Genomic DNA, 19,009 nt, shown 5'->3' on the forward strand with positions numbered 1-19,009 from the left:
TATTATATTAATATGATTAAATAAAATAAATACATTTTAAAATTAAGATTTACTATTAAAAATTTAAAACTTAATTTTTATTGATATATCAAATAATTTGATAAATGTGAGGAAATTATTTGATTAAGGGTTTACAAGTGTTCTATAGGCCATGACGAATCTTGGGACTAAATTTTGGGAGAGCCTAGTAAAATTTTCAAAATTTTAAGAGTTAAATGAAGATTTAAAAAAATATATATATATATATATATATTTGAGGCTTTAATTAAAATCTTAAAATTTTTGTAAAATTAATGGAAATTTCTGAAAATTTTAAGAGAGCTTAATTAAAAATTTCAAGGGAAAAATGAGATTTTTCAAAATTTTGACCGGTGACCACTATTTAACTCCACCACTACTTATAAGGGCATGGTAAAATATTTTTAAAAACAACTATTTAAAAAGGAGTCATATATGTTAGTGTACTAAAGCTCACCTTAAATTTAAAATACTTACAATCTTTTATATTAAATAAAGTTAACACTTAAACTTTTAACCATTAATTTTTAATTTATCAAAGTAGAGGTAGATTTTCAATTTTATATGTAGGCATGAATACGAGGGCTTACCTTTATCCTAATTTCAATGATTATTTAGAAATGCTTTTATATGTTAGCACTTTTAGAAAATAGATTTTGAAATGTTTTTCCTTTTCTTTTCACAACTAAAAACTTTAACTGATAATGAAGAATAGTTTTTATGAACAAAATTGAGTATATTGTTAGCCTTAATCATTAACATATTGTTTGAAATGGTTATGATTAAGTTTCATCTACAATTCAACTTAGATATATATGAGCTTCTTTTTTTATGCTTTGGTAGTTGGGAGTGGTAGAAATATGAGGCAATCACATGGTTCCCCATATGGAAAGGTAATAATATTAACACAACAAGATTGTATAGTATTAATTGATTTGAGGTTTCTTTTGGATTTCCTTCTTTTCCTTTATCCTTTCTTTTTATATTTATTTATTTATTTATTTTTCATCCCCTATTGGGGAATGCAAAAGGAGGAAACCATGAAGTGTACATCTTGCTTTCTTAATTTCTAAAGTTATTTTTTCTTTTGTTAGATTTCTTATGATGTAAGTTTTGGGGAGCCAAATAATGTGAAATTTCAATTGATTTATGATAGGAAAATATATTAGAATGATGAGGTTATTGAAAAGGCTACAAAAGAAAGCGGCATAGTTTGCAAATTAGTATTTAAACATGAAATGCTTTAAAAAGAAATGGCATTCTTAAAAAGTTGACAAAGTGATTTTGGTTTCTGAAAAATTGAGCATATGATTAAACCATTCAAAGAAACATCATTAAAGTATAAACAATTAAGCAAGAAACTATAACCATGGTAGATCAGGTACTATTTTCATACCTTAAATCTTATTTGGATGTGAAATTGAGTTCACCTACTTTAATTTATTGATAAATGTTGGATTCTTAGTTTTAATAATTAGGCTTCAATATTTATTGTTTTAGCCATTTTTTTGAAGTTACAATAATTACAGTGAAAATTATAATGAGAATAATGGATATTAATATAATTTCAACCATTGGATTAAAGTGAATCATTTTAAGTCATAAATTATAAATTGCATCAAATAAAAAATCAACAATAATTTTTACTATTTCCTAATGTAAAAGCACTACTTCAACTTACTTCCTAAGTTTTATTTTTTTTTTGCTTTAAAAGTACATATTTAAACTAATTTAAAATTAAAAGTAACACTATTTTCTAATTAAAGTACTAATAATTAACAAATCTACTAATAAAAAATATTTCCCAAAAAACATTTCATCAAATAAATTTACAAAATATAAAATTAAAACTATTACATTCATATTTAAAAAAATTACATTTAAAATTGAATTGTGAATGCTCCACAAACGTTGAGTTTCATTGCTTTACATGTGGTGGCTTTTTTTTTTTTTAGTTTTTGTTTTCTGTTTTAAAATATTAGATTTTTTCTCAAGATTTCTCAAAAAAAATCATAAATAAATATAAAATAATTTGTTAATATATAATCTAACTAACTAGAAAAACACTAAACGACCACGTGTAGAGTAACGAAACTTGCATTTGTCGAGCGTATTTCATTTTAAGAAATTCATATTTTTTATTAACTGTTAGGAATTTTATTAGAAAACATTCATACTTTTGTTATTTTTAATGAAAATTTAAATATGAATTTGGTCCTTGGGACCTCTAATTTTCAGATTAGTTCTTTAAGTTTTCTGTGCTTTAAATTTGTACTCAAACTTTTCTTTCATCATCTAGTTTAGTTTATTTTGTATTATCATTACAGATGGTAGCATGAAATTACGACACATAAATATGATTGAAAAATAAAATTTCTAAAATTATATATACATATATTAGCTAAATCCCAACCTATAATTTTCTCTTTTTCTTTGTACCCATCTTCAGCACCAGCACGATGAAGTCATGGATTTCAGGGTCGAAAGATTCGAGGGGCGAATTTCCCCACTTGTTCACTGGATTCGTTGGATTTTTTAGGGTTTTTATTGAATTCTTATATTTTATTTATTTATTTAACTAGGTTGTTCTTGCTCTTATTCCGGGTTGCTTAATTGTGCTTAAAGTTGAAGATAATAGTACTCACAGAATATGGGATCCAACCAGAGAGTCAAATGAGGACTCAGGGCAACCAGTAGGAGAAATCTTAGAATAAAACGATAGTTATAGTATTTTTATGTTTTTTAGTTTTATTATTTTTCAATAAAAAAAAGTTTGAAGATAATAGTTTGATTTCGGGTTTAAAACACTAGGTTCTTTGTTGGTCATTGAGATTGAATTTGAGAAGATAAATGATTTTTTTTATACTGAGATTGAATTTAAGAATGAAAATAGAAATAAAAGAATATTTTTATTCTTAAATGTAAATATAACTGACGAATGAGAAACCCAATTTTTTAAAGTTGTATCTTATTTTTACAACTTCTTGGTTTTGTAATATATATTTCATTTTAATTTATTATAAATTTTTTATACTTATTTAATTTTCAGATGATAATGTCGTTGAAATTAATATCTTTAATGCCATATGTTGCAATCTCATACTGCCACATGTCTTAAATAATTAAAGTATCTTTTTTTTGATAATCTTAAATAATTAAAGTATCATTGATATTAGATACGGGATAAAAAAACAAATCAACTTAAACGAAGGTATTTGATGTCAATTTAATTCTTTCTTTTTATCTTCCCGTATGTTGTTTAGGTATTTATGACTATCACACAACAAAACAAAAACTCTTGCAATTAAGCACGAAATGAATCAACATCTTCAGTATACTAATTAGCATGGGATAACATTGATGAGATTACAATTTTCCAATTGAAGTTAACCATGCATCCTAATACATCTGGCCCCATAGTCCTAGGCAAGTCATAAAACCACGGACAATTAAGAGGAGCCAAATAAGGGTGCCATGATGATATGTTTAAGTAAAACTACCATACTGTTTGTAGAATTTAATTCTAATAATAAAATGTTTTTAAGTCGTTAAAATTTTGAAATAATTTGCGGCTTATTTTATTATGTTATTAGACTTTTCGAAGTTGAAATTCAAATTTAAATATTTGGTTTTTTTATATTTGTAAATATATTCTTGTTTATGAGGCTGCGTTTATTATTTTATCTTTTTAAGATGCAGTCCCAAATAATTATTCGTTCATTCCATTTTTATTACAAGCATAAATCTAAGCTCATTTCAATTTAATAAAATTATTATGAATTTATATTTGCATGACAGTATACATAATTGTACGTTGTCAGTAGATTAAACACAAAACCTATTACTTACGAAATAAAAAATAAGAACCCATAAACCCTGTCATTGTTAGGATTTATATTTGATGATTTTAAAGTATGCTATCACTCAACTAAAATTCCAAATGATTTCATCCTTAATGATGTCTTATCATCGATCATATATAAAATTGTACCAAGTATCAAATATAAATTTTATTAAGTTAAAACATGTAATAAGTTTTGTGCTTTTTAAAATTAGAAATTTAGTCCATATACTTCCATTTCATGAAATTTAATCTCTATACTTTTTAATTTCAAAATTTAGGTCTAATTGTTAGTACTATTAGTTTTTTTGTTAGATTTGTCACTAAGACATTTTTGAAATAAAAAATTTACTTACTTGGTAACCATGTAATTAATTTTGATTTAACAAAAAAATATTTAACAGTGTTAACAGTTAAGCTGAATTTTGAAATTTAAAAAGTAGAAGGACTAAATCTCATGAAATAAAAGTACAAGGACTAAATTCTTAATTTTAGAAAAGTATAGGGACTTGTAGCACATTTTAACCTTACTATTAATATATATTATTCAACAAACTTCAACCGAAAAAAAGAAGGGGAAGCTTCAAACTCGTATAATATCCAAGTTTTAGTGACAGTTAGTTGTAGAAGAGTAGGTGAAAATGGTGGTTTTGTAAGTAAGGTGAAAACCTACCATGCAATATATTAAATTGAAAATACTAAATGGAACATAATTGCTAACGACATAAAAAGGAAAGAAAGTAGTTTGCTTGCAAAAGTTTCACGTCACTCACTCACTCATTTTAAGTTTTCATCGGGAAATAGTTTGCCTATCCAATTTGTCCCTTCTTAGTAATTGAAGTAACTATATTTAGTGAGGTTGCATTTGTCACTTTAAAAGTTTGGTATACTGAATTTATCTTAAAGAAGGTATTTATTTATATAAATGGATGTATTGTATATCCTATTAAACATGTTTTTGATAAGAGAGTAATGATTCCAAAATCAATTTTGTATAATTTAACTTTATGTAAAAAACAAAACCCTCATCTTATTGTCTATTTAAATGGAACTAAATATAAACCTAAATAAAAAATTTATGATTTTGCTGCATTTTAGAGACGTAGAAGTTATGCCTCAAAATGATTCTATTTTGATCTCTTCTTCCATGAAATCCGAGAAAAAAAAAGAAGGAGAAACAGTGGGGGGAGACATTGATTCGATGAATGAAAATGAGGCGCAGCCCGGACAATATTGCTTTACGTGTAAACTTAAAGTTAGGCCAAAAACCTGGAAACTTTTCACATTGTTTTGAAAAATCCTAACACATATAACAAGATTCATCAACTACAAATCTCGGTCGTCTTTTCCGGATATATATCTGCATTTGGTTTGAACGATGGCGGTGGCTTTCAATTTTGACAGTTCAAATTAATGGCCCTGGGCAACCACCAGTCCACAACTAACTCGCACATCTAAATATTCATTACTATTAAGCCAAGCGGATAATCAATCAATGGCAGATGATTTTTCATATGTAAATATTTATTGCTTTATTACGAGAAGAAGTAGACGGGATTTGCTTTTCGTTGCTGCCAAAATTGTCTTTTCAATTTATTTATCCATTAAAAAGCTCAATGAGAAAAAAAAAGAAAAAGGAGTGAATTGTGAATCCAAGAAATGTTACCAATTAAGAGCTGCAAACGCAAAACTAGAATTTTCACTGGGCTTTCGGTGCCGGCCAAGAAATAGCTAGCTTACAGAAGAATGGAACATTCCCTGCTGCATGCAAAAATTCTAAAAGATTCTATACTTTGTAAGCTAAATTTTGGGTTCCAATTTTGTTATATTTTTCATTGTCGTATTAAAATTGATTGTTATTTGTCGAATTTTACGAAAGAAGGCATAAAGAATCCAACATTTACCTATTAATATAATATAATTTATATGCTTTGTTTAAGTCGTGCTGCTAAAAAGCAATGGCTGCAGCCTTGTGCCGAGTGCCGAATGGAAGATACATGAATTTTGCAGAGCATGTGTGACAGGTAGCACAATAGCTTCAAATTTTCTGCAAAATTTAATTTTCAGCCCTTAGCCGATTTGATAGATCTATTTCTACTCATTGTCTTACAAACACTGTCAAATGATATTAAATTTCATTTGTACATTGCTTGTATAATTCCACGGCAATTGTCAATGTCTCGTTGAAAAGCCTAGGAACAGTGAAAGAAAGGATGCTAAGGGAAACAACAATAAACAAATAACATTAATATGCTCATTCTAGAGATTTGTGAGACCATACACCTCAAATCTGTACTTCTTATCTGCAGGTAGATATTTATATCTCATTTACAAATATCCATCAGACAAATGATGGGGTACAAAATTTCAGCTGAGGCATAAATTTTAGAGTTGGATGGATATATTTTCATATTTAAGACCCAAAGCTGGGATAAAACCTAAAAGTTCTTAAATGATTTTTTGTTTTCTCATAAAAAGATATTTTACTGTAAAAGACATTAAGAGCAAGTAAATTAAGAGATTAACAATCCCATTCAAATCTCAAAAAGGCAAAGTCAAACAAATAAAAATTCATAAATTAGAAGATAACAAACAAAGAAATAAAGTGAAATTACGTATGGATCTAAATATAATCTTCAATTCTTTTTTGTTGGTAGAGTTCAATACGTATATATGAATGATTGTGAAAATCAGAGGTCATACTTAAAAGCTATGATATGAATAAGCTTCAACTATCAAAACTCGCCTGATGTGATGGTTGTGACATTCAGCACAATAAAAAATATCATAAAACTTATTATACGATGAAACTTGCAACAAAACAAGAAAATATCATTGAATTTATTATATGATGAAACTTGTAACAAAACAAGAAGAACGAGTGAACGACAGAACTGTAAGATCAAATATAAAAGAATTTTTTTTTTAACAAAACAAATCATGTCACTATTAGCGGCAGCCCAAGTTAGAGGCCATGCGCAACATGCTCATAATCAGTGCATGAAAAACTCCACCTTGCTTCATGAAACTTTCGAACTTCTCAAGAACTGGGCAACAGAAAAACATCAAGGTGAAAAGTACAAAGGATGAGAGCTAAAGACGAAACCACATGTCCTATAGAGAGAACAGAGAAAAAATGGTATAAAGGACGCTTATGATGTTTTAGTATTATTAGTCACACTTTTTCAAGAGAATAACATCTACCTGAAAAAGAATGACTCGTAATTTGATCGTACAAGCTAATGGGTAAACAATTATAATAGCTATCCAGTCTAAAGAGCATGATAGGAACCATATTACTTGTTTATCGATTGAAAACGCTGCAATTCGGACATAGGAGGGGCATTCCTTCTAAAATCCCTAGACAATCATTAAATGTGGATGAAGAACCGGGTTTTCAACCAAGAAAATAAGTCGACAAGGAAGCTTATCATCATGCGTCTAGGACTTGCGAAACTGCTGAAATTGGGCGTCATCAAGTGCATGGTATGGGCAAAAGACAAGTTATTGGGCAAAGTTCTCAAGTCAAATTGCCTTCAGGTGCATTAGAAAAGACGGGCCAAGTGCAAGCGACCTCGAATAGTTCCATGAATTCAGGTTGTGCACACTCAACCATGAAGGAACATGTTATCGTTGAAGTGTTATAAAGACATAGGCAGGGGAAAATCCTTAGCTTTTTATTTGCCTTTACTTCTTTTTTATGCTAGTTTTTATTAACCCTCCTAGGTAATCCCATGCAATATGATATTTGTATAAAAAAATTGCATGATTTTCTTTTTAATTATCCTACTCTTTATCTAAATTCATTTGCTTAAGCATGTATTGCAACACATATTGGAACAAAAACACCAACATTCTCACTTCTATTATTATTTGAAGCATGTTCTCTCGTCTATTCATCCCCTTTCATTGGAAGATCAACCCGTATTCCCAAAAAAACTTATTTGTAATCCTAATATCCACTACATCAATCAACATTCAGAAAAAAATAAAGAAATGGATTAAGGTGTACATGCAATTAAACCTTCAAGTTACCTAAGTTTTAACTCTGCGAAAAAAATGTGCAAAAATAAAAATAAAAATAAAAATAAAAATAAAAAGCAAGATAGTTTTTGATTTCTCAAAGTATTTAACCAAACAAATCCAATAATTAATCTTCTACAAAATCATTTTTAACAACATATATAAATACAAAAGAAGTCTTGGTCCCTTTATTAAGGAAAAACAAATAAATAATGGGTTCACAATGCCTCTTAACAGCTAAATAAGAGGGCTATCTTGTACGATAGGTAATGTAAGTACACAAAATAAATGGAAGAAAAGAAATACTAACAATGGAATTTCATAGATAATTCATTGAAATCTCTTTCTTGCATTAAAGACATTCAGCAGACGACGACGTATAGTCTTGTATCAATCAGCCATAAAAAACTAAAAAGAAAAAAGGAAAAGAAAAGAGAAAAGGTTACGGAGCAAAGTAGATGGACCCCGTTGGTTTTCATTTGGGTTCCTCTCGATCCATGGGACCTCTCTTTCAGTCCGTAGACCTTTTGTTTTTTGAAAGCAGAGTCTCAAATTCAATGATTTGATACCTCAAATCCACGCCCATTTTTATTAGGTTCAATTCTCTCTCATGCTTTAAAAAAAAATTCTTAATTCCGTAATTTGAATCTCGTCTTATCTTTGGAATATAATTTATTTCAAATCGATTTAACTGCGTATCCTTCTTAGTTCTGGTGTCTTTTTCACTTTCTTTAATTTGCTTATAATAATTAATTAATTAATTAGTTACGACAGTAAGTTTTCATAATTTCATTCAATTCGCGTCGTATTTTACTTTCTTGGAATGGATCCTAATTTCGTTCCTAATACGCAATTCACGATTTAGATCTTGTTAGATTGTGATTTGAAAACTTGAGATCATGGCATTTTTCTGATTATTTATTGGCGCTATGTCAATGTAGGGGTTCTGATGTGCTTAAAACGGTGGACTTGAGTTTTCAGATCGAGTTGTTTTATGTATATAGAGTTAAAAGGGAAAAAAAGAGAGAAAAGGATGGCTTGGTTTAGCGGGAAGGTGTCCTTAGGAGGCTTTCCTGATATTGCTGGGGCAGTTAATAAATTCCAGGAGAGCGTGAAGAATATTGAGAAGAATTTCGATAACGCTCTCGGTTTTGAAGAGAAGTCTGAATCAAACAGCAATGAAGGTGATATTTTTTCTATGTTTTACGTTCCTAAAATTTTGTGCAATCTTTATGTATCTGAACCCTAATTCCTAGCGCAAGCCTCTGTTTGCCGTAAATTTCAGATTAAGATATTAGGTTGATTTTGGTGAATAGTAATGGTGGTTGTAAATTATTTGGTCATTTAACCTAGAATTGTAAAGTTTGTTAGTAAAGCTAGCTGCTTTGATTCCATTTTTGTGGGAATTCAATTAGGAAATTGTCTCTACTTACCCATGCTAATCTTATTGCTGGAGATAGAAATGTCAAAAAAATAAAATTCATGAAAAAGGTTTGCATTGTTGGCTAATATACCTAAACAATCCTGTGAAGGGTTAATCCTTTACTATTTTATTCGAGTTTGGAATAACTAGAAAATAAAGCCTTTTTGCTATCTAATAACTGCTTAGACTTCCTGTTATAATGTGGGTTTTGCACCTGTATCATACTTATGACTTCCTGTCTATATTCATTCCAGCTTCAGGATTGTGGCCTTCAGACAGAAAGGCACTCTTTGATCCAGTTATGTCCTTTATGGGTCAAAAAGGTGAGGAGAATGCTGTTGAGTCATCAGGAAAACTTGAATCTTCACAGGATCCACCCAAAGCTGTGGAAAAGGAAGAGGCTGAAACTGGCAGTTCAACTTATCCTCATGAGAAAACCTCTGTTGAAGATGATAAAGCAGCTGTCAAGTTAGAAAAAGAGAACAAACATTCAGAGGCTGTGGAGAGAGCTGATACAGCCATTTCAGACTCTGGTAAAGCTGAATCAGAACCAGAACCAGTTTCTACCGAGCCGTCTGAAACTACCTTTCAGAATGTTGGGTCATCAGATTCCCCTGACACTGAACAACAGAAAGAAAGCTTTGTTATGGTCATTTCTGATGACTCTGACTCCAAGGAAGCTAAATTAGATAATGCAGAAGTAGACCAAGTTGAGGATGCTGAGCCTGTGCCAGCAAAGTCAAGTGATGCTGTTGACATACTTGAAAGTAAAGATGAACAAAAGACATACACGGAAGAGATTTCAGATAAAAGTTCTCCAGTTAAATCGGAGGAATCAAGTGATAGGCAAGATTATGCCGGTGCTTGCCCTGAAGAGTCGGTGCTCTCAAATTCACATTCTATCAGTGTAGAGGAGACGAACAGTGATCAGGAATTTCCATTGCCCAATGTGCTTCCTTCATACGAGGCTCAAGGGACGGTTTCTGAATCAGCTTTTGTTGGAAATGATGCAAATACTGAAAAAGGTGAAGTGAATGAGCAGGCCAATGATAGTGAAACTGATGTTAAAGAAGAAATGCACATGAGTTCTGCAACTATCATGCCCGCCTCAGTTGATTCTATGCATGAATTGGAGAAGGTGATGATGGAAATGAAAATGATGGAATCTGCATTGCAAGGTGCTGCAAGGCAAGCTCAGGTATTTCAAATTTTCCATAATTTTATGTAGGAAGCATGCACGTGTGAGATTGACTTTGATGCATCCTACTATTTCTATTGGAAGTTGACCGATGCCATTCTAGGATTGGCTGAAGCTCACGAGTGTTTTTCTTTTTTCTTGTTCTCCTTCTCTCATGCATATCACTTTTCCTAGTGTGAACAAATAACATTACTAGGTTAGATCCTTTATGATGCTCCATAACACCAGCAGCATTACCTTTTTAGTGCATTTCTTTTGATTTTAAGATAAGAGGGGGAGTGTTTGGGAGGTTGTGGATGGTAGTGTATATATCATTCTCTGCAAGGTGAATTTTCTGTGATTGAACTTCAGGCTTCAGCCGTTACCTCCTATATGTAGATGATTTTACCACTAAATTTAGAAGGGAAGCTTATATTCCTCTGATTTATTTAGCTATAAACTTTAATGTCTATTCTATGCATTTGATGATGGTATCTTATGCTATATTTGTCCAAGAGAGAGGGCACTAAAGAAATGAAATCTTGTTTTATATTATCTGTTTTGGTTTAAGTTTTATGGTTCTTGAATTTCTAACTTCAATTTGTTTCTTTATCAGGCAAAAGCTGATGAAATTGCAAAGCTGATGAACGAAAATGAGCAACTTAAAGCTGTAATTGAGGATTTGAAGGTATGTACAGGCATTTCTCTTCCCCCTAGATATTTAACAAGGTTTGGCATTCTGTGATTGCGACACTTAAGAGATTTATTTTCTTCTGTCTGTTGTTTCAAGTGCGTACTGCTTTGTATACACATTAATCTCTTGAATGAAAATGATCATCTCACTAGAGATTAAACGAACAATGTCAAAGTTATCAATTAGAAGATCCGACTAGAAACATGGGTTATCATATAATTCAGTATATGGCTGATGCATGATAAACTGATTGATGCTTAGATGGTTTTGCTGATTGTTTTTTGTTCTGTACAAGTGTGTTAGATTAGATCTAGAAATATATTGTGCAAATATTCTTATCATATGCTCCTCTGTTTTATTGTCCGTGGTCAAGTTTCTTTTGTCTGAATGTGGTTTTATTTCCATGTGTAAAATTTAGCATAAACCTGTATACACTTTAGAATGATCAATTTCTATAAAAGTTTTTGAACTGGATATCTTATAGATGAAAAATGATTGAATCTCTCATGTCGAGAAAATTTGTGTTCTATATAAATTTGCATGGTGTTTGTATTGGACTTGAGGTGAGCCCTCATGGTCTCTAATACATTTTGTATAATCTTGATTGCTGTAAAATGCTGATTTATATGGATGATAAATGTGGGTCATAGCAGTAGTTGGAATCTTGTTTATGCAATTTGTTCTCAATGATGGGGGACTATTATTCTCTTTGTTTCATATTTATAGCCAAATTTCCTTTGAAAAATTGGTGGCAGGGAGTGTGTGGTTCAGTTCTTGATTGAGTTAATTTAATCTTGTAAATACTTATAATCGCATTTCAATGGGAAAAATATGTAATTTGACTCTGTTATGTTACTGCCGTGCTTCCCTTGCTATACCAGTCAGGTTTTTGGAATCTACGTCCTAATTCGTAACTGTTATGATATTGTCATTTAGTTTAATTCTTCTAATTTTTTATTTCTCATCTTTTTTTAATATATATATATTTATAAGTTAAAGCACTCTCTCTCTCTCTCTCTCTCTCTCTCTCACACACACACTCACTCACTCACTTACAATCATCCACCACTTCAAGAAATGAGTAATAACTACTTTATGTTATTGCCAATGCTTCCATGCTTCCATGATATAGCATTCCAATGGTTGGAATCTACATCATAAATCATAAGTGTTCTACTAATTTTTATTCTTCATTTTTGTTAAAATATAAGTCAATTAATTTCTACCCATATTCCTTTTTGTTTCTTCTACATTAATCATCTAGCAGTTGAAGAAATAAGTGATAACTACTAATTAGATATTTAGATGGATCCTTCACCGTCTCTCTCCTAATAAAAAAAATGATAAAGGATTGCAATTTAACTCATGAAAGTTTGGAACAGAGAAAATCCAATGAAGCAGAAATGGAGTCATTGCAAGAAGAATATCATCAAAGGGTTTCAACTCTGGAAAGGAAGGTACGTTCCAGTCTTCAATCACTTTCTTTCTTTTCTTTCATTTCTGTATTAATTTCTTGTTTATATTCCTCCTTGCTATACCATCATTGAGATATTTTAGGACCTTTTGCTGAAGCTTGAATCAGTAAACCTTTTTTGTCAAAAAGTTAGGAGTTATGATTAAACTTCTTGTTTCTTAATGAGTGAACATGATGAACTGATATCAATAGCATATCCTTGGGTTTGTAGGAAGACCAACTATCACTTGGGCTTGACATGACTCCTTTAGCCCTATTTCATCACATAAAATCCATGATCCCTGAAACTGAAATCTAGGTCCTTCCTGGCAGAAGCCCCATATCTTATTATCGGGATGTCCTCCTTTGAACTAAATAAAATATTTTTAAATGCTATGCATGCTTTTAAAGTTTGAGTATACTGTATTGCCTTGGCACTCGCCAAGCAATCTCTTAAAATTTGCCATCTGCCTATGGACTCTCGCCTTGACAACAGTGATTCTAGAAAAGTTTTATTAAATATTTTGCACTGTTTGTAACCATGTACCTAGTTTATAAATTTATAATCTAGTTTTATGGAATATCTTGACATGCACATTTAAATTGTTTTAATATCTTGACTGTGATGGAAAAATAGCATCTTTGTTGTCTATTGGATTAATTGGTGTTATTGACTATATATTTGAGATTTAAGTATTATATGAGGTTATACATGCATTGATCTCTAGTTTTCAGGATACTTTTTCTCTCTTTCTCATTCTCATAGTAGCATCAATAATGATGTGATATCTTGCTTGAAGTCCCTTATTATAACTAAAAGGTTACACCCAATAATATTTTGCCTTATTTTAACTGTGAAGTAATTTTCATTATTTAAGTAGTTATTTTGCATGAGATATGATTTATCTAGGGTGGTTTAGAAAAGGAGGTCATTGATTTCTACCCACTCTGGTTGCAATTAGTTGAAAATGTGCCAATGCGTTGTTGCTTTTGTAGCAGTTGATCATAACTGGAATGAGATTCTGGGAAAAGGTTGTCCTTTTATGCTGAATATACAGTTTTCTCTTGGTGTACGTTATTCCAGGTTTATGCCCTTACTAAGGAAAGGGATACTCTTCGAAGAGAGCAGAATAAAAAAAGTGATGCTGCTGCTCTTTTGAAAGAAAAAGATGAAATAATTAAACAAGTAATGGCTGAAGGTGAGTCCTGAAAATTCTTGTTTATGTTTGATGCAACGCACTTTAGTTCTTTTTCTTGTTCAAAATCATATATTTTTCTTGTCTTAGATTTGTTGGCACTTGTTGGATAGTCCTCACATCATTTTTTTGTATTGGAGTTTCTGCAACAAAAGAGCCCACCTATATTGGAGAATATAGGGACACACTTTGCTGTTAAGAAATAACTTGAATAGGATTATTACGCAATACATTCTAGAGGAAGGTTAGGTGTGCAGGGTATAGGTTCTCTATATAGAAGAATTCTTCAACTCCTTGCCCACCTAGCCTTTCTAATGGAGCTAAAATTTAAGGGAGACATATGATTTACCATGTATGGGATTTTAGTTAAAAGGATTATTCTTGGGTGCATTTTTTAGTGTCGTTGTTCCTTTGCATTCTTAATGCAAGATATTTGTCTATCCTCTCAGGTGAAGAACTTTCAAAGAAGCAGGCTACTCAAGAATCACTGATCAGGAAACTAAGGGCTCAGGTATAGCAATGTGTCAGGTGATTGTTTATCTATATTTCTGGAACTCCTCTTTCTTTTTCTTCACTTCCTTACTTTCATGTTTCTTTGCATATCTTGTCATACTAGATTAGAGAGCTCGAAGAGGAGAAGAAAGGTCTGACTACAAAGCTTCAGGCAAGTGCATGCCTTAGAATTGAAAAGTTCTTTATATTACTTTTTGAGTTCAAGATATAAACTCTATACTGTGCTCTATTTTTATCCTCCCTTGAGCAAAACAACACCTTCCAGGTTAATTGTTTTTCCATAGTAATACAAGGTTTGGATTCTGTATTACCATGTAGTTGCTTAATATAATTGTGAAAAGTGAAAACTGCATGGAATACTTCTTAGTTATGCTGTATTTACACTTTGGTCATTTGGATACTTGGTTTTAAACTTGAGGTTTTTGGTTCAATAGACAGAACATCATAGAAATACAGGATGCTATTATTTTTTTAGACCCAGTTAGCCTTGTGGTTGGATTACCATGCTGTTGGTGCTGCCTTACTGGTTTGTTTATACACGTATCAGAACTTAAAAATAGAAAGGGAAAAAATGAAAAAGAAACACTGCTTACTTTTAACTAATGTTCCTTTTTACTTCATTTTGTCTGAGTGATCTGAACATATTAAAAATATTACTCAAATCGAGTAAGACCTGAGAGGAAGTGGAAATCTCCTAATAAGTTCTAGACCTGTGGGGTATTTTATTCTTGACCTTTAGAATGTATTATTTTTTTGGCATAGTTTTGTTCCTGAATTCCTTCGAATTCATAGAAGGAATTCTGCCACTTAAGTATAAGTTCTTTTGACTTGTTGATAGTTTATGCTCTTTGTCCTGCTTTTAGGTTGAAGAGAACAAGGTAGAGAGCATCAAGAAGGATAAGACAGCTACAGAGAAGTTGCTGCAAGAAACAATTGAAAAACACCAAGTTGAACTTGCAGCTCAGAAAGACTTCTATACAAATGCTCTGAATGCAGCAAGGGAGGCTGAAGCACTAGCAGAGGCACGTGCCAATAATGAAGCAAGAACTGAATTGGAGAGTCGTCTAAGAGAGGCTGAAGAACGTGAATCTATGCTAGTACAGACACTTGAAGAATTAAGGCAAACCTTAAGCAGAAAGGAGCAGCAGGTTTTCGTTGTATTAAATAAGTTTTCAGATTTTATCATGCTAACATATGAAAAGTATGATTATTGTTATTTTCTATTTATGTAGGCAGTCTTTAGAGAAGACATGCTTCGCAGGGACATTGAAGATCTTCAAAAACGTTATCAAGTATTCTGAGTTTATGCTGACTATAATATTAAATCTTTCCTTGATACATTTCCTTTCAGAAATTTGTTTCTGGTAGTTCACAACTTTAATTTTTGTTTCTAGGCAAGTGAGCGTCGGTGTGAGGAGTTGATTACACAAGTACCTGAGTCTACAAGACCACTTTTAAGGCAGATTGAAGCCATGCAGGTAAAATATGTTTTTCTAGTGCATTCTGAAAAAGATTCAAGGATTATGGTCTCTTTTTTTTAAAAAGATAAAAAGAAAAATTGATTTGCTTTTTTATTTTTATTTTGTGCTCCAATTTTAATAGGAAACAACTTCCAGAAGAGCAGAAGCTTGGGCTGCTGTGGAGAGATCTCTAAACTCTCGTCTCCAGGTGTTTAGAATGTTATTGCATTTATGATATCATATAAAGTTGTATATTCTCATAATTATCTATATGAAATTTACAGGAAGCTGAGTCAAAAGCAGCAGCTGCTGAAGAGAGAGAGCGATCTGTAAATGAACGCTTATCTCAAACCTTATCACGAATTAATGTTATTGAAGCTCAGGTTGTAGTTCTGTGGCTGATGTATGTTTTACTTGTGGAAACATTTCTGGATATCGGCTTAACCTTTGCTTTGCTTCAGATTTCATGTCTAAGAGCAGAACAAACACAGCTAAGCAGGTCCCTTGAGAAAGAGAGACAGAGAGCTGCTGAGCAGAGACAGGAATACCTAGCAGCAAAGGAGGAAGCTGATACACAAGAAGTTCGGGCAAACCAGCTTGAGGAAGAAATTAGGGAACTAAGAAGGAAACATAAGCAAGAGTTACAAGATGCTCTTGTGCATCGAGAACTTCTACAACAGGTTTTGCTTTAGATTCATTAGCGTAAAATTACTGTTCATTCTCTTTGGTTGTGAGTTGATCAAGTGGATCATTTCCCATTCTCATGTCTGTAGCTTCAAAGAAAACTCACTTCGGATGAATTGTTTTCTTGAATTCTTTTTCCTTTTAACTTTGATAAAAAAGAGACCATCTAGTATTCTACAAAAATGGTTGCAGATTACAGAAGGGACAGATGGTTTAGCATTATGAAACATTTTTCAAATTATCTGCTGATGTTACATGAGGCATTCCTTGAAAGTTTATTATGCCCATATGAACATAGGAACCATTTGAACTGATAGTACCTGGATTTGATATTTTGGTTCAGTTTAAGGTAAGGAAGCCTTTAATTTTTTACAGGAAGTAGAAAGGGAGAAAGCTGCTCGGGCAGACTTGGAAAGGACAGTGCGTGTACAATCTACGGAGCTAGCTCCAATAGCAAGGCATAATTCCACTTTGGAGAATGGTATGGTGCTTTCTGTTATGACATAGTTGATCTTTTATGATCTTCTGTAGTAATTGTGTGACCATGTCACAGGAAGCTTGTCCCGGAAACTCTCTACTACTAGCAGCATGGAAAGCATGGAGGAAAGCTATTATCTGCAAGCATCTTTGGATTCATCTGATGGTTTCTCTGAAAAAAGAAATATTGGAGAGACAGCATTAAGTCCACTCTACATGAAGAGCATGACACCTAGTGCTTTTGAATCTGCCCTTCGTCAAAAGGAGGGTGAACTTGCATCCTATATGTCACGTTTGGTATGAATTATTCTTTGAGCTCCCTAATTCAAATATATCTGTAACTGATTGTTAAAACTGTGTGCTCAATACCAGAGATTTCCTGATTTTAGGTGTGGATTATATCTTGCTTACTATTTAAATAGCTTATATTTATTGGCTTTGCTTTTTTTTTTTTTCCCTTCAGACTTCCTTGGAGTCTATCCGTGACTCTTTATCCGAAGAGTTGGTGAAAATGACTGCACAGGTGGGTTTCTTAATCTGCTGCCTTGTTAAATGCGAGAGAGGTTTTACTCGTCGATATAATATTCTATGTTTTCATCAATTTGCCGAATTTAACCTTATCTTCATTTGCTGCAGTGTGAAAAGTTGAAGGCAGAGGCTGCCACGTTGCCTGGAATCCGGACAGAGCTAGAAGCTTTGAGGCGGAGACACTCCGCTGCTCTGGAGCTAATGGGTGAACGCGATGAGGAGGTACATGCCTTTTCTAATTTTGATTCTTTCTCATTGCTGGCAAACAAATTTTCATATTCAAGGATGCGTGATGAAGCTTATAGATGTTATTTTCATGTACGGCATCATTAGAATATTAAAGCTGAGAGACAAAATGTGCTTTTCTGAACTAAATATTATGATGAAAATGAATGTTCAGAGAGGCAATAACATTTTGAATATCCGGTTTCATTGAATTGTTGCATTTCTGACCCTATTCTGGTTATGAGAACATTATATGATACTGTTGTTATCCATGATGTGCGTATACATAAGTGGTTGCATCATCTTTCCAGTTAGAGGAACTCCGAGCTGATATTGTAGACCTGAAGGAGATGTACAGAGAGCAAGTTAACTTGCTTGTGAATAAGGTACCTTTTTTATTCCTTTTTACTTTCTTTATTATAAGTAAGCATTACTATTTACTTACTTATTTTGCTGATTCTACATGCTATGCTAAAAGCTACCTGGCTGTGGTTGACAGATCCAAAGAATGAATTCTTCAGCGGGTAACACCTCGTAAGCATTTTTCTTATTATTTTTGGTGGTATTCCAAGACGCAATGTGCATAGTACAGCTGAAGTAGATATGGTTAATGCAGTGGTCATTCAAAAAATTATTGTTTTTATATTATCTTTCATTCAAGACTATGTGCTTTATCCAAACGGTTGGCTCCTGAGAGATTGAGGGAGGAGGTGCCTTTGTCAAACACTACAATGTATTGTAGTTTGTTGTAAAGAACATGACAACTCTATTTTACCTAATTCTTTTATATATCTTTTTTCTTAATAAAGGGGATATTTTATGTGCATTATATATATAATAACTTGATTGTGCTGCATCAAGCGGGATAGGTTGAATATGATTTAGCTCATGCTGGTCCAGGCCATCTATCACAGAAATCCTGCTTCATATTTCTGTCTATAGATTAGGCCCCATGGTTTCGGAAACAACACTAAAATCAACGGGTGTAATACATACGAAAATAGTGTATTAAACATGATATATTAAAGCACAGTTAATACAAATATATTATAGGTTTCATATTTATGTTTAGGATTTTGACATTACTTCTCTGAACTTCATATTTTTATAATTGATAAAAGAAAATAATGGTATTTGATCTGTTAGAGATAATGTAGGAAAACACTCTTCACCTCCACCTTTAAAAAAAAAAAAAAAGAAATCGCTACCAAGTTATTTTAAATGTGTATTAAAAACTAAATCAAATGCACAGGTAAAATCGTTCGACTCAAACTAGGTTTTTCTATGCATTTATCCT

At 32.0% G+C, this 19,009-nt stretch overlaps 1 protein-coding gene across 2 annotated transcripts; it reads left to right on the plus strand.

The window, feature by feature from the left end:
• The first annotated feature begins 8,314 nt into the window (after positions 1 to 8,314).
• LOC105769368 (golgin candidate 5) lies at positions 8,315 to 18,538 on the plus strand. Of its 2 annotated transcripts, none has more exons than XR_008196074.1 (20): positions 8,315 to 8,477; positions 8,824 to 9,066; positions 9,560 to 10,503; positions 11,099 to 11,170; positions 12,559 to 12,633; positions 13,714 to 13,828; positions 14,275 to 14,336; positions 14,442 to 14,489; positions 15,202 to 15,486; positions 15,571 to 15,630; positions 15,733 to 15,816; positions 15,941 to 16,006; positions 16,083 to 16,181; positions 16,260 to 16,478; positions 16,858 to 16,963; positions 17,036 to 17,256; positions 17,423 to 17,482; positions 17,596 to 17,709; positions 18,004 to 18,098; positions 18,191 to 18,538. XR_008196074.1 is itself a non-coding variant. In XM_012589961.2 (20 exons), exons 2-20 carry the CDS (start codon positions 8,877 to 8,879, stop codon positions 18,248 to 18,250), a joined length of 2,934 nt encoding a protein of 977 aa, XP_012445415.1. In that variant the 5' UTR covers positions 8,315 to 8,477; positions 8,824 to 8,876; the 3' UTR covers positions 18,251 to 18,538. The 2 variants fall into 2 exon arrangements, 1 of the variants encoding a protein (XP_012445415.1); XM_012589961.2 differs by having other exon boundaries at positions 18,024 to 18,098; positions 18,212 to 18,538.
• Positions 18,539 to 19,009: the final 471 nt, after the last annotated feature.

The sequence above is a fragment of the Gossypium raimondii genome, chromosome 5 (assembly GCF_025698545.1).
Source record: "Gossypium raimondii isolate GPD5lz chromosome 5, ASM2569854v1, whole genome shotgun sequence".
In the NCBI taxonomy this organism is placed as follows: domain Eukaryota; kingdom Viridiplantae; phylum Streptophyta; class Magnoliopsida; order Malvales; family Malvaceae; genus Gossypium; species Gossypium raimondii.